This window comes from Diadema setosum, chromosome 4 (assembly GCF_964275005.1).
Source record: "Diadema setosum chromosome 4, eeDiaSeto1, whole genome shotgun sequence".
Lineage (NCBI taxonomy): Eukaryota > Metazoa > Echinodermata > Echinoidea > Diadematoida > Diadematidae > Diadema > Diadema setosum.
In genome coordinates this window covers 41,831,716-41,847,427 of record NC_092688.1, presented here as the reverse complement: position 1 = coordinate 41,847,427, position 15,712 = coordinate 41,831,716, and the positions used below count along the sequence as shown (strand labels likewise).

The 15,712-nt window shown below is 37.6% G+C and overlaps 1 protein-coding gene across 1 annotated transcript; it reads right to left on the bottom strand.

Moving 5' to 3' along the window:
* Nucleotides 1-4,384: 4,384 nt before the first annotated feature.
* On the bottom strand, nucleotides 4,385-15,712 carry LOC140227267 (prostaglandin reductase 1-like). The gene is made up of 9 exons (XM_072307691.1): nucleotides 15,604-15,712; nucleotides 14,169-14,214; nucleotides 13,446-13,502; nucleotides 10,601-10,765; nucleotides 8,308-8,425; nucleotides 7,247-7,402; nucleotides 6,575-6,680; nucleotides 5,139-5,257; nucleotides 4,385-4,495 (listed from the first exon to the last, which is right to left on the bottom strand). Exons 1-9 carry the CDS (start codon nucleotides 15,710-15,712, stop codon nucleotides 4,385-4,387), a joined length of 987 nt encoding a protein of 328 aa, XP_072163792.1.

Genomic DNA, 15,712 nt, shown 5'->3' with positions numbered 1-15,712 from the left:
CAAGAATGCACATCATCACAGCATGAAACATTTTTTTCTCCGTTCACCCTTCCCCCTCCCCCTCAAAAACAAAACAAAAACAAAAACAAAGCCCAGCTAACATATTAAAAAAATGGAAGAAAAAAATAGGAAAAAAATCTTATGCAGGCTTATAATAAATCAAAATTATTTTAACTCTCCTGGATTTGGACTATCTTCAGTGGATGTGCTCATATATATGTAAATAATAATGACATTCTTTGTGCATGTGTCCTTCCGTGATTCTAGAGATAGACGTACACATACTTGAATACAACAATGAATACTATGGCATATGTTATGAATGATTTTGTAATGATTATTGACAAATGTTATTCTTTGCTATCTATGTATCATTCCTTCAAACGCATGTCGAATCTATATTTTTTTGTACATTCTGTTGAAAGAAGTGAAAATAAAACCTTTGAATTGAATTGAATTGAATTGAATGATCCTTGACTATGACGTAAGACATTCAGTGTCAAATGATAGATACTTATATACTCATTCCTTGACTTTGTGTCTCAAGTACTTCTGCTCCAACAGTATTCATAATTACATGTATGTTCATGTTCAAGTTGACAACCATTGATAAATCCATGCATTTTAAGGAAAGAAAGATACAGTGTAATTTTCAGTGTAGCTCAAATATCCCTCTATCACATATTTTTATGCTTTTCTTAAGTGGACAAAAAAAGAAAATGTGCCTTAGAAGTGTAAAATGTCATACAGTACCTAGATATAAAATTTGAAATTATATATTCATGTTCTGCAAGTTACAGGATGTGATCAGGGAGTTTTCGCTACACGAAGGGAATACCGAGAATACACGGAAGCAATCAGTTGTGACAGTCCCCGCACTCGGACTCCTGTCCCCATATCTAAGCACTTTCGCTTTCCTGTACAAGACGGGGACAAGAGCGCTGATTTGCTGGCTGGCTGGCTCACTCCTCCCCAGCATCGGGACCGAACACTACTTTGGCCGAGTGCCGTACTCGTTTTTGATCATGCACAAAAGCACATTTTGCACACGGCGTGCTAAACTTCTGGCTGCGTCGTGCTTGCGAAAACTCCCTAATTAAGAGATTAAAGGGTGTGTACAGTTTTGGCCGAGGTGAGGATTTAGCTTTAAACGTTTTGCGAGATATTCAGAAACCACTCTATGAGATGTCAAAGAGCATGCAGTTCTAAGGGGTATCAAAAGTTTATTCGATGAAAATCGGTTTTGAAGTGGCTGAGATATCCAAAAACAAGGTGAAACAAAGAGATCCTAATAAAGTTGTGGCATGTCGCCTTTTATTATTAGCACTTTTTTGGATATCTCAGCCATTTGAAAACCAATTTTCATCAAATAAACGTTGAATCCTTCGTAAAATTACATGCTCTTTCATATTTCATAAGAGGCTTTTCATTATCTCATTTAGGAATGTTCAAAACGTGAATCCCCACCTCAACCAGTACTGTACAGTCCCTTTAAACTCAACGGTTTGTTGTATGGTTGTATCACGGACTTGCTACATACAATGTATATGGACTGAAGGAATGTCTTTCTTTGATCCTGTCATGGACCTGCTACACACATGGACTAATAACAGATGTTTGGACATGCTACACACATGGGCTAATAACAGATGTATGCACATGACCGTATTCCTCATTGCGATCTTATTTTGCTGAGGTGCCTTTCCAGACTCAACTGCATTAGAATAAACACCGATGGTAGGGAGCATAGAACCTAATAAACACGACAACTTTCCTGTCACAAAATCGGTACTTAATTACTGAAGTGGACACTTGTGCACATACATGTTACGTTGCTAAATAATATTACATGCATGTCATCTACCGTTACAGTGTCTCTAAAAACAATGTGTGAGAAATGGGAAAAATTAGATTTCAAATCACAATCACCTTGCCAAATATGTATTTGCTTTCTTTTGTGAAGTACAATGTACGTGTGCATTTAGTAAATTAAATCGCGATGATAACTCAATATGCATTACAACTGCACATACATTTTTATTGATTTTAGAGAATTATTATTTTTTTTTTCTGCCATGTTATTTTTGGATTTCTCAACTTGCCGTCTTGTTCTTATCCAGGCTGGCTGTCGGTGGAAATGAAAGATCAAAACAGGAAAGCGTGTGTAAAATGTTATTTTAATGCTTTTGTCAGAAACAGATGCATGAATTAATTCATTAACAAGCGATGAATGTCCATGTGTAGTAGGTCCATGATTGTGCAATGCACATGAAGCGTTTACAGCTGAATTTGATATTGCTTTATTCAACATACCGAGTACCTTTCAACCTCTTTCATTTCAAGGCATGGTGTCATAGCATTATTATTGTCATTCTGCATGTGGCAGGAAAATAAAGATGGAAATAGTCTAAATATGTCAACTTGGCGATTACCGTTTCTTTCTTTTTCTCACTCCTGTGAACGTGTTTGTTTTAACTTTATCCTGTCAGGCCAGAGTCCTGTTTCATAAAGCTATTCGTTAAGTTACGAACGACTTAAGAACGACTGGTGATCGGTTCTGATGTGCTATACTTATCAGAATTTCCGTAATTCAGCACAAGAACTGATCACCAGTCATTCGTAAGTCGTTCGTAAATTTACGAACAGCTTTATGAGACACCCCCAGGTATTGTTACACAGTGTATGCTTGTGATTTGATATGTGTGCATTAGTTTATGGTGATCAAAGTTCACAGATCTCTGTGTAACGTTTTGAGCAGTTATACGAGTTGGATACGATGATTATCTGATGATACACTAGTATTCCATAAGTTTAACTGAGAATACATGGCACTGGTGATGTGAATGCTAGATACCCCCTAAACCTAGCACTTGTTATTCACTTAAGTTTCATTTTCCACTTGACTTTAAAACCTATAACGTGGTCAGCCTTTGTAGCTTATCTGTATGTGTGTATGTGTGTGTGTGTGTGTGTGTTTGATGGGGTAGGAGGGCAAGCACACCATTGAGGGTCATCACAGTATGACTTAACAGACAACACACACGACATTCTGACATCTACAACAGTTTTATTTTAATGAAGAATTTGTGTTCATTTAATATTCGAGTTAATATTGCTTTACCACACTCTACTTTCAAGTATAAATTCTGTTGCGGGTTCTAAAATAATGAAAAAAGTGAAATGCTCTTGTAGCATACGTACATGATTGCTCATACAACGAAAGCAGAATTACATGCATAGCATATGATTGTAATATACAGGAGGGTAGCAATTACAAGGTACTTTAGTTCGGACACGTAGATCCTACTCTTGTCGTGAGGCAGCATATATTGATAAGTTGCACTGAATGAAGAAATTCATCATAATGATGGTCTTGCCACTGGGATGCAATACATGTATAATGTATTATATAAAAACCGCTGTAAAGACATACAGTACCTCCCTGAGAATCCTAGGATGTGACAATCAATAAATGCAAAATTGCACGTACTATTTTCACGAGAGGGATAAGCTGTGGCTGAACTATTTTTTATTAATTATGACAATACATTTGCATAATGGATTACAATGGCAAAATTTTATTTTCATCCAATGATAACTATAATGATGTGCCTTGACTTCTCATTACATCATTGTTTGTATATCCTTTGTCCGATCTACGTAACAGGCAAAGTGTTTCAAAACAAATAATGTTTGTATTTCAGCTGTTTGCTCTCCCAAAACTTTTTTTTTTAAATTTTACATTGCAGGCAAGGAGTTGCACATAACATCTGCCCATCATATCGCTTCCCTGCTATCTGTGCGGTATACACAGATTTAATGATTTATCACCTCTAAAAATTTACACATTTGTATTTTGTAACACGTTTTGAATTTACAGACGCGTATTTTCACAGACATGGATATGCCACAGAACGAACACATTGAAGCTTGGAACATAACTGACTGATTATGATCAAGACACAGTAATACACCTGTACAGAATACAATTACAATGAGAGATTACAGACAAGTACAACCTAGCAGATACAATCTTAGGTATGACGTATTTGAATACATTGTACATGAAATATATGGGGGGGGGGGAGGGGAAACAAATTAAAGTCTGAGCAATCAAGTGAATCTTACTCATTTTGATCATGTTGACGGGACAAACTTTTTGAAAGGGAAATAATTTTAATATGGGTATTCAAATTTCCAACGTTATTAAGTATACAAAAACATAATTATCACAGTATTCTAAAGAAGATTTCTGCAGGGCAGACTGCATTCGCTGTATCTATTGCTGAAGAAAGAATAATGAAGTACATCTGTAGTGATATAATTATCCTGCGTAGAGTTTTTCGCCAAAGCTGTTTACAAATCGTGATGCAGCAGCCGGGCACTAGACCTTGATGATCGCTTTTCCCGTGTTTGCCCCGGTGAAGAGCTCGGTGAAAGCTGTAAACATGTTTTCGAATCCTTCGGTGACGTGCTCTCTTACTTTGATCTTGCCCTGGTTATACAACACAAAAAACAAGAGAAATGCATTGAAGGGAAACCATGGGAACGCGATTAATAAAGCTATTTATGGTTCTTTAGTTGCCAACCTCTCTTCTTTACACAAACTAAAGAACATGAAATATACAAAGCATCTGTCTTTTTATAATACTATTCGTACATCAGTTCATGCTTAAAGCTGTCATCCGCAAATGACATCAAACCATCACGTTCGTCGTCCAATCATCTCAGCATACATGGAAACTGACAAAATGGAAAATGGAAATGTCAATAACCATTGTTTTATCCTATTTTGATACAGAAATACGGTTGTTGTTTTTATGCTAAGATACAAACAATTTCACCTCGGACCAATCGTAGTTTATGGGAAACTTATTTTCAATGTTGCGTACTGTCAAAACAGCAAGCAATGACTCCAGACGCTCTCGATTCCACGTGCAGATGAACGCAAGATTCAATCAAACACCAATACGTGTTGCCAGTTTGTCATTGAGTTGAATACAGCAAGTATAGGTATAGAGCACCACCTGTCGGGATAGCAACTCACGCTCAGATGGCAAACTTCGTATTAAGCGAGAGGCGCGGCCGAGAAAAGCTTGGTTGAAGGCTAAGTAACTATGTCCGCACAATAAACTTACTTCGGTAACCCACTTGGTCAGATCTGCAAGACCCTCGGGGTAACGCCCAGCGTAAGTCGGTATCATGAATCCCTGCATCTTCAGCTCAAAGGATATCATCCTTCCGAAGATGGGAGCCGCTGGGTAAACAAAATACATAAAACGCCTGAAATGTACATCACGAAGTCAATTATTTTTAACACAAAGTCACAGGATATCAGTTACAGTATGTACTATAGAAAGAGGAGGGACAGTGAGAGTTAAAGTGAAAGAACTATAGGAGAGATTGGGAGAAAGAGTGAGAGGAAGACAGCGTAAAAGAGAGACAGAAAGAAAAAATTAATAATAACAAGTAAAGGTGAGGAAAAAACATATACATTGTATGTAATTTCACGAGAAGCACTCGAAGAACAACATCCCGATGTCGGAAAATTCACAAAGGTCTCGACACATCATTCATTTCATTTATTATCATTCCTTTAGTAGTTTCTACAAACAAAATGGCGCCCACTGGTGTTGCGTACCCTTGTTTTTCTCTCACTGGTTTTCTTTTTCTTCCTCTTGAATCTAAAGCAAGACCTATAAGATGCTTGTAGAAAGGCATGATAGTATGAATAGAGAAAGACAAAAGAAGACACCTTCATCCTCTCCAAGATGTCTGCCATTCCCTCCAACTCTGACCTTGAAATGAATAGTAAGATATAGGCGGAAATCATTCTGGCTTGGGCCTACATAATTATTCAGTTTAATCAAGTCCATACTTTTGACAAATTGAACAGATAAAGCTGTAGGCCTTCATGATAAAATTCAATTCTATTTCAAGACCTTATATCTGAATCGGGGTTTGATTCTAGTTCTTCAAAGGGAGTAAGAGAGAAGAGAGGTTACTATAGGAAAGTAAATGACCTTTAAAAATGTAGTTTGGAAGGATAAATTTCCTCCAGCTATCTTTCCTTCTTTTGATTTCTTGTCACAGCATGCAAGGAGCTAAGTACAGTTCCCTGCTCCAACTCTCCCTCTTCGAGACGACTTATTTTTCTCAAAGTCCTCCTGTCTACCATTTTCTTCCGCTTAGAATATTGTTTTCTCCCGCCAAATATCAGTTTGTTACATACAATTGTGTTCAAAATATAAGGCTATATAAAATGGCACCAGAGAACATCTACTGATCTGCGACCCCAAAGCTTCAAGGGTCCTGTATGTGACTCGATCCTTCCACAGTGAAGGATCGACGTGCTTCGAGCACAGTCTCCAGTTTGCTATACAATTATAGGGGGTCAGGTCGGAAGTATGAGTTTTCAAGTTAAGCGGTGCTATAGGGTTGGAGTCTCTGGGTAGTTGTTGGTTATTTGTGACCTTGTTTAAGTCATACCCGTGGCAACTAAATAATACGCTGCACGGATGTCATTGATCATCTTAACGCATAACTTGTCTTGAGAGGTTATAGTCGGACTCACTCTTCACAGGGTTGTCAGTGTTGTATGTCGAAATGGAACCGCAGCATGATATTCGGCCGTATTGTCGCATGTTCATGATGGCAGTAGTGGCAAATTCACCTCCAACCTGACGCAGTTAATGAAAATCATTTGTGATAAAGCTAGAGGTCACATTTCTTGGTAACGATGATATTGGAATATCTAATGAATTTAATTTTTGGAATCCTTTACGTTGCTTTGTTTATGTCCGCAATGAACGTCAGTGACGCAAATCACAGAAAAACCAGGCTACCTTTCTTCTTGATAAAAAAGTGAAATGAAAAAAAAAAACAGAAAAAAATCTATAATACCAAATTACAGATACATTTGCTGGAAGTGCGATATAACATGAAACACCCATAGTCTCCTTCTCAACGACAATAAGATCAAAGGAATATTTTAATATGAACTTTTGATATCGACTTGAATCGAATTGAAATCAACTCATTCAGTGTCACAATGAATCAAGTACGATAAATATTACAAAATGGAAAACTGCAAATTATTTTCTAGTAGGTCTCTGGTAGGGATAGCTAGTATTAAAAGTCAGGTCTCCGTGCTGATTAGAAGATCTGCTGAAGGTTTCCAGTCACCTGCTTGCAGTTGTTGATAACGTGCCATGATTGTCGTTCTCAAAGCTTTGCAGGCACTTACGTTGTCGAAGTAGATGTCGATGCCGTCGGGAGCCAGTTCCTTGAGCTTGGCGTCGAGATCCGTGGTCTTCTTGTAGTTGAACGCCTCGTCGAAGCCGATCTCCTTGAGGTACTTCACTTTTTCATCGGAACCAGCGGAGCCAATGACGCGGCATCCCTTAGACAAGCGTACGAGAGTGAGAGAGAGTGAGTGAGAGAGAGGGAGAGAGGGGGGGGGGAGAGCGGGAGGGAGCGGGGAAGTATAATTATGATGTATAAAGTTGGCTTGCTGCAGTTATAGAGCGTGTGTCGTCATTCGTGAATGAGTGGTTATGATTTGGCAATGCTTTGACAAGTATTTCTCAATCTGCATTGATAATTTGAAGCATAATGTGGAAGAGGTCCGACATGGACCAAGACTAAAATCATTTCCAGGAAAAGATAAGGGAACACAACGGGTATCCCAGAGTTAATGGTACAGATTACAAAAATATTTTTGCCAGAAATAAGCTTTAATGGTGATCAGCGGTGACATGTTATTATTAGCTGTCCTAATTATGCTGTTACTGCTACTACCATTACTACTACTACTACTGCTACTACAACTACTCGTATATAGTAGTAGGTTGTTGTTGTTGTTGTTGTTGTTGTTGTTGTTGTTGTTGTTGTTGTGAATTAGTCCATAGTTTTGGCAAGATTTCTCGCGAGAAAAGGACATACAGATGAAAACAAAGTACTGTTGCTGTTTTTGAATAAAAATAGAAAGAGAGCTGTATTGAAGAGTATCTGATCTAATTTCAGTCAGGTTAGTAATCTTAATGATTGATCAATTTTTGTAGTCACGCTAGAAATTAATGTTTGGCTGTCTATGCGGCGGTCATTCATTTCAGTCACTATGGTCAGATTATCGACCCCATGAATCCGTTGCGACAGCAGTTGTTCAAGCATCTGGACTCTTGGTAAATTCGCGACAATGCAACACGGTTTTAGTGAACACTATTGCTGATTCTTTGAACATTATAAGATTATTATCTTGGTTTTGTTGCTGATTCTTATATAGTTATGAACGTTGAATTAAGGTACCTTAATCTTGGCGATCTGCCCCACAACACTTCCAACTGCTCCGGCGGCTCCACTAACAAGAACTATCTCCCCCTCCTTTGGCGTACAGATGTCAAGGAATCCGACGTAAGCCGACATTCTACGACGGGAAAGGAACATGATATCTCACATATTTTTTGCGAAGCATGTACCACGGTACCTGAGAACAACAAAAACAAATGAAGCTGAAAGGAAATTTATCCAAAAAAGAAAAAAAAACCACATTTATATATCTACAATCTAAAAAGGAAAAACAAATAAACCCACTTAAACGCATAATTGTCAGGGGGGGGGGGATATCTGGACCTTACCTGTTAGGGCTGTAGGATGGGCTTAAAACATTCTCACATTTCAGCAAGCATCCATTTCAACGTTTTGTGTTGAAAGCAATATCAACCCTTATTTATGTCGATGTACAGTGTAAGGCAATTTGTCAATCAGTTGCAATCAACCTTTTTCTTGTGATATTGCCAATTTAATACCAGGCTTGTCAGTGGCTTATCTAGGGAAAACGGCGCCCGGGGCAAGCACGAAAATTGCGCCCCTAATTTCTGAAAAAGTGTTCAACCTCAACCCCATCCCGGTAGGGACTTTAAACAAAGTCCATGTGATATGCTTTTTCAAGCACTTAAAAGGGGTCTTTTGAGGGTGATTTAAATGTAATGAATTTTGATAAATTTTGGCGAGCGAGCGCAGCGAGCGAGCCGAAAATTTGTGTATTTCAGCTTACAAAACATGGAATTCTTGTCATTTTTTGCTTATCAAATCTTACAATTCTAATCAAGATATAGTGACGGCTTTATAGATAACGATTTATACCAACAAACTGAGGACTTTAAAAAATACTCTAAATTAGTGCGCGCGAGTGAGCCGAAATTTGTATATTTCCGCGTCACCATCACGTTTTGTTCTTATCTCTCTTTTTTTTTGATAAATTTTGGCGAGTGAGCGCAGCGAGGGAGCTGAAAATATTTTGTATTTCAGCTTATACAAAACATGGAATTCTTGTCATTTTTTTGCTTGTTAAATCTTACAATTCTAATCAAGATACAGTGACGACCTTATAGATAACGATTTATACCAACAAACTGAGTACTTGAAAAAATACTTTAAATTAGTACGAGCGAGTGAGCCGAAATTTGTATATTTCCCCGTCATCATTACGTTCTGTTCTTATCTTTTTTGATTTTTGATTTTTTTTGATTCGCTGCTCCGTGTAACATTTTTCCTGCTAAATATAAAATGACTTGTGTCAACACAACAGACATTGTCATTTTGTCCGCGTCATCACCACGTTTTGTTCTTACTTTCTATTTTCATATAAATATTGGCGAGCGAGCGGAGCGAGCGAGCCGAAAATGTTTGTATTTCAGCTTACAGAACATGGAATTCTTGTGTGAACACAATAAACATTGTCATTTTGTCCGCGTCATCATCATGTTTTGTTTTTATCTTGTTTGATTTGGTTTTCTGCCCCCCCCCCCCCTCCTTCCGGATGATTTTTTTCTTCTTCTTCTTCTTCTTCTTCTTCTTCTTCTTCTTCTTTTCATTTTTCTTTTCTTCTTCTTCTTCGTTTTTTTCGTTTTTTTTTTTCGTTTTTTGCGCCCCCAAGGAGTGGCGCCCGGGGCACGTACCCAACTTGCCCCCCCCCCCCCCGATACGCCACTGTGTCGGGTGGATATGCTGGCAAGCACCATTTGGATAAGAATCACATGAATAATCATCACATAACAGATGCTTATCTCAGTAAATTAACAAACTAAATGCCTGATGGCACAAAAAAGACCTTTTTTTCTGGTCATGATGAAATTACGAAATGGTCTGGTCATGATGAAATTACGAAATGGTCTATCTGCTCCTTGAAGGTCCATTCTCAGCGCAGAAATTCTGCTATGATTTAGCTAAATTGTATTTCCATCGGGATTTCCATTTATGGTTAAACAGCGTGGTCTCCTTTTCTGTTACGTAGAGTTGCTTAATTTGTCTTTTGAACAGCAGGTATATAGGGCCTATACATCTGTACATGAAATTCTATGTTTTCATATATGCATAAAAGAACACCTGCGCATTTTCATTTTCATTATTATGGAATAATGTTGGATATCATTTTGAATTAATAATAAAAAAAATTATCTGTTTCAATTGTTAGATTCAAATGATATCGTACTTAATTAGTTCTTTAGATTGACTTTGTACTACATCTGTGAGTAAAAAAAAAAATCAGAATTAAAATCAATCAATCAATCAATTAAAAAAAAAAAAAAAAAAACCTCACCCAGGCATGCCGATAGTTCCCATGGCGTACGAGCGAGGCATGTCCGGCGGTAAAGTCGGCATCTGATTGAGTCGCTTGCCGTCATCTACCGTATGCGTAGACCAACCGAGGAAACCTTTGACCCACGTACCTACCGGGAACTTGTCATTACGACTCTCGGTTACTCTGTGGAGGCGAAATGAATAATCCCATTACTTTGTCAATGAGATCCCTTTCCTTGCCGTCTTGACTTCTCGGACCAAAGAAGACAAGATCAGAAACGTAATCTTCTTGGACCCACGAAAATGAAATGACGAAATCTCATAAATCGCTGACGAAATCTTCACGCCTTCTCAGCCCGAAGAAGCCTTAATGACGAGATCTCATACCTTGTCCATAGTGTTGTCTGTTTTGCTTCCTCAGACCCGAGACTTTAAGAAAACAAGACTACAGATCTTGCCTTCCCGAATCTAGAGATCGAGCCGAGAAAGCGAAGAATTATTTCGTGCTCTCGGTGGCACTTTATTAGTTTCTCTAAAAACCATAACCTGTCATTAGAGCTGTTGTACTCAACGCCCTACACCTTCGAAGTTTCTACACTAGATGAAAATATGTTTCTATAACTGCATTAAAACATTGCATGCAGTACGACAAACATGCAGTAATTTGCAGGATTTGATCACGAAGTGTAATGCACGTTTGAATAAACCGGTGATCCGTTACTTATGAAAGCAGATTCCTCGGCAAAATCCAATCTATCTGGAGACACATACAAAATATGATCTCTTTCTCATCCGATACTATTTCTTTCGGTTGAAGTAAAACAAAGTATAAAGATCAACTTTTGGCTTAAAATACGCCCGTCTGGTCAGTAATTATATTTACAACCTTTGAACGGAGTTAAACTAGGAAAATCCATGAAAATTCTAGAATCAAAGTCAAATATGTCTGCCCTTACATGATTTCCATACAAGAAGCAGGTTAAATATTTCATGACAATTGTATTCTGCAGAACAGTTTAATTTGTTTTTCTTGCAGTACACAGCGTTTTTGTAGGAAATCTGTATTGGAGTGATGACCCACAGTGAAGAACAGCTACGCAGCACTCTTAACAAACTTGGAACGTGTTTAGTTTGGACTATGAGAAGTATAGTTTGCATAGTCTTCCTAGCATTTTGTAGTCCACGCTAGCGGTCAAAGTACAGGTCAAAATGTATGTGTAAATAGCGCAGGTTATCTGCTCACGAGGAATATGGGTTATGATCAGTATTGTATGCCCTGTTATGTTGATTCCAATGCTAACACAAAGAATAGATTAAGTGTTTGCACAGGGGCAGTATTTAAACTCGGTCTTTGCCATTACGGATCTGTATGAACACAATGAGTATTGGACCAAGAGGGTTTAGGTCGGGTCATTTGTCTCTTCATTTCCAAGATGTATCAGCTGAATTTTAATAACTGCCTTTAATTTAACGAATTATTTCTTGTATTTCTTACTCATGTGAATAGTTGCGTATTTCAGTCTTTTTTCTTCCAATTTTTATCACACCTTACAATTACTGTTTATGCACAATCGCAGAAAATTTAGTTTTACTTAAGCAAAATTTTCATTTCCTTCCCTACCCACTCCTCCGGTTTTAACGCCAAGAATCTCTACACCATTACACAGTGGTTGTCGTGCATTGGAATGTCGTGATGTAGGGTACTTACTTAGTATATCAATGCGTGTATTAATTATTGTGGTCAACTGAATGTGCCCATGTTCCTGGACGCAGTAAATGTTTCAGGCAAGAATATATGGTGCCTCTTTTCTAACGGGAGTATTCTACGTATTCAAGGGCTATAATTCGATATCAGTTTCGTGTCGTACCACAACGAATACATTATAGTACGTACATACCTCTCGATGATCGATTATTAATTGGACAATGAATAATGTGTTGCTGTGAGCTTTGATGGGGGTTTCGAGAGGTTGATGACCCCCAACCATAATTTGGAAAATGGGGATTGACAAAACTATTATATGACACAGTCTATAAAGTGAGATCAAGTTTATCACGGGTATAGACGGATGCTCTATATCTGCCTAGGTTTATCAAAGCAGGAAGCGTTCAAAGGGTATGACCTGGAGATACTACCTTCCCTATTGGGATGACTAGACAATATTCCCCCTATACTTCACTCAGAGCCTACAATTCTTGTCGGGCAATCATGAGGGATATATAGGGAGGGGAGGAATTTTGTTTGTTTGAATATCGATGTAACTTTGGTAAATTCTGAATACCGTCAACTCTTTTATGTATGTATGTATGTGTGTATCTATGTATGTATTTATTTATTTATTTATTTATTTATTTATTTATTTATTTATTTATTTATTTATTTATTTATTTATTTATTTATTTATTTAGTCTGTGTTCTTTAAACAGGTTAGTCCCTTCAGTATATAAAACTGCTTTACAAGAGAGCCCTGTATTGGATAAAAAAGATTAAAGTATAGCTTTAATGTACCCACTTTCAGTATGTTATTTTCTCGGTGACTTGTTGGTGTAGAGTTTGTGTATTTATTTTTAAATAAACATGATAACTACATAATAGGAAAAGAACTGCACAAAGTATATATGGTATACTGCTACTAATTTCCAGCGTGGATCAATGAATTTGTGACACATAAATCATTGTCATAATCTTCCCAAAAATGGGGACTTGCTATGAGAAAGTTCAAAGTGACCAAGTATAATATGGTCCCCAAAGAAATTGGGGGGCTGGGCGGTGGTCCATTTCAAGCTATAATATCGTAATTGATTGATGTTTATGGATGCTTTGTTCACTTGAAACTTATAAGTACAGATTCCTGTACACATACTTTGCCACTTGTTCTCCAATCATCACCATGCCTTCCGCCATTCTCCTGTTGTAAGGTCTGAAAAAAAAAATAGAGAGATAATTTATATCATATTTAGCAAAGCACGTTTTTAACAGAAGGGAAGTGCCGTCAGCTGTGATGATTATTAGCATTAACAGGATGTCCATAATGATCAGATTTATATTCCCCTCACGCACTTCTTTTCGTTGTAGCATCAATTTTATCTATATTAATATCAATTGTCTTATTGAAATCCCTTTCGACATTATTAGTGGTAGACGTGTAGTAATTGCTTGTCCAGCTGTAGAAAGAAAAGATAGAACCATTAATCTGCACATACAGTGGGATCTGAAGTATGAGAATCCCAGATGAAAACGTCTTTTGACTCGTCGTAAAATTCGAAATAGCAACTTGAGATGTTTGGGAGGTCATGAATGATGATTGTGATCACGCAACTACAACGACCACAAAATGGTAGTAATAAGATCTCAGTTGAAAACGTGTTTTGACTCGTCGTAAAATTCGAAATAGCAACTTAATTGAGATGTTTGGGAGGTCATAAATAATGATTGTGATCACCCAACTACAACAACCACAAAATGATAGTAATAAGATCTAGTTATGAATGCCATGAACTTGTATTATATTCCACTTCTGTATCTTTTGAAAAGGAAAAAAAAATGAAGTAATTCAAATAAGTATCTTAACAACTGCTCATAATACCTCATGTACGGATCCACGGTGAGAAACTCCGCTTCAACGAGAACCTCTGTTCGCACACGTGTATAAAGAATAGATGAAGACTATATAAATACATTTAGGCCAATAAAGATACATATATTGTAATTTTTACGCATACGCCTATTCAGAATAGACTACTTTGAGATCCAGAATGCACTACTTTGAGATGGACAACCTTACTCAAATCTGGCACGGTTGGCAATATATTTATCTAATGTAAAACAGTTGTCAAAGTCAGGAAGATTTTGATAAGGAACAATTTGGAAGATCTTTGTGTGCTATATGCTACTCGATGGAAAAAAAAAAATGATTCTCCGTCAAAACAGGGAGATTTTTTATATTCCTTATATCCAGACATGAAGAAGTTTTCAGGAAGCATCCTGCAGAATTAGGGAGAGTTGGAAGCCATGCAGTTGAAGAAATTTGCATTGAAATATATAAAGAAGAAATCCGCAGGTCAGCCCCATTTCACACATTTTTATAGGGAGTTCAACACGAGCGCATAATATGCTAAGCCATGCGATGTATTCATAGTTCATCTTTTTTATTATCGTAATCTTTCCTCATTACACTTGAAGCTATGTCGCGATTTGTTATTCGATCCTGAGAACTGCAGGTATATAATTCTTTCTATATATATAAACCACTCAAAATTGATAAAGAAACCTGAAGTATTACGTGAATTCGTCTAACAAGGAAGAGGAAGTAACAAAAATCCTTGTTATCAAGAAATAAACAACACCGAAAAGAAGAGTAAATGCATGCATACATCATAAGTGAAATTCCCGCCTTTTCATGTTATATGGTATGATAATATATCTATCTCTCTCTCTCTCTCTCTCTCTCTCTCTATATATATATATATATATATATAGATATATATATATATATATATAAGTATTTGGGGTGGGACTGTTTTGTGTGCTTGCGAGAGATTGATGTTGATTGACTGTGGGGGGGGGGGAGTTGGGGGAGGGGGAGGTACTGGCATGCGCCCCCACACTTCCAAACTACATATTCTACACATGGCAGTTTGACATGCATTCGTCTGCCTTTTCAAAGCATGTATAAGTTCTACAATTTTCTCGCCTCAGGATTTTCGTCCTCTTGTGCAAAGCACCGAACATAGTCATGAATAATAACAACATGCACCACTGTGATATTCCTGGCATTTATCAGATTGTGGTACACAGATACTGGTTATTATAATTCCTCGGGACCTGCATGTGAAATAAATCGTATTATACTGTGAATATGGGTACATTCCACAAGATCAGCTGCCCCAGCTAGTATAGGGGTGCCAGGAGGTCCCTCTCCCACTGAGTTTCCTGACTACTTCTTTTACCAAGATTCAGTGGCTGACTACTTTACACCCACAAATTTCCAGAGCCCTAGCTATGATACTGCCTAAGTTTACCTCCATCTTGAAGGGCTGGTATATCGAATTCCTCGAGTCGCACGTCACTCTCCTTCGGGAAACCATCGAAATATTTCACCAGGACCCATCTTTTTCCTTTTCGGGACAT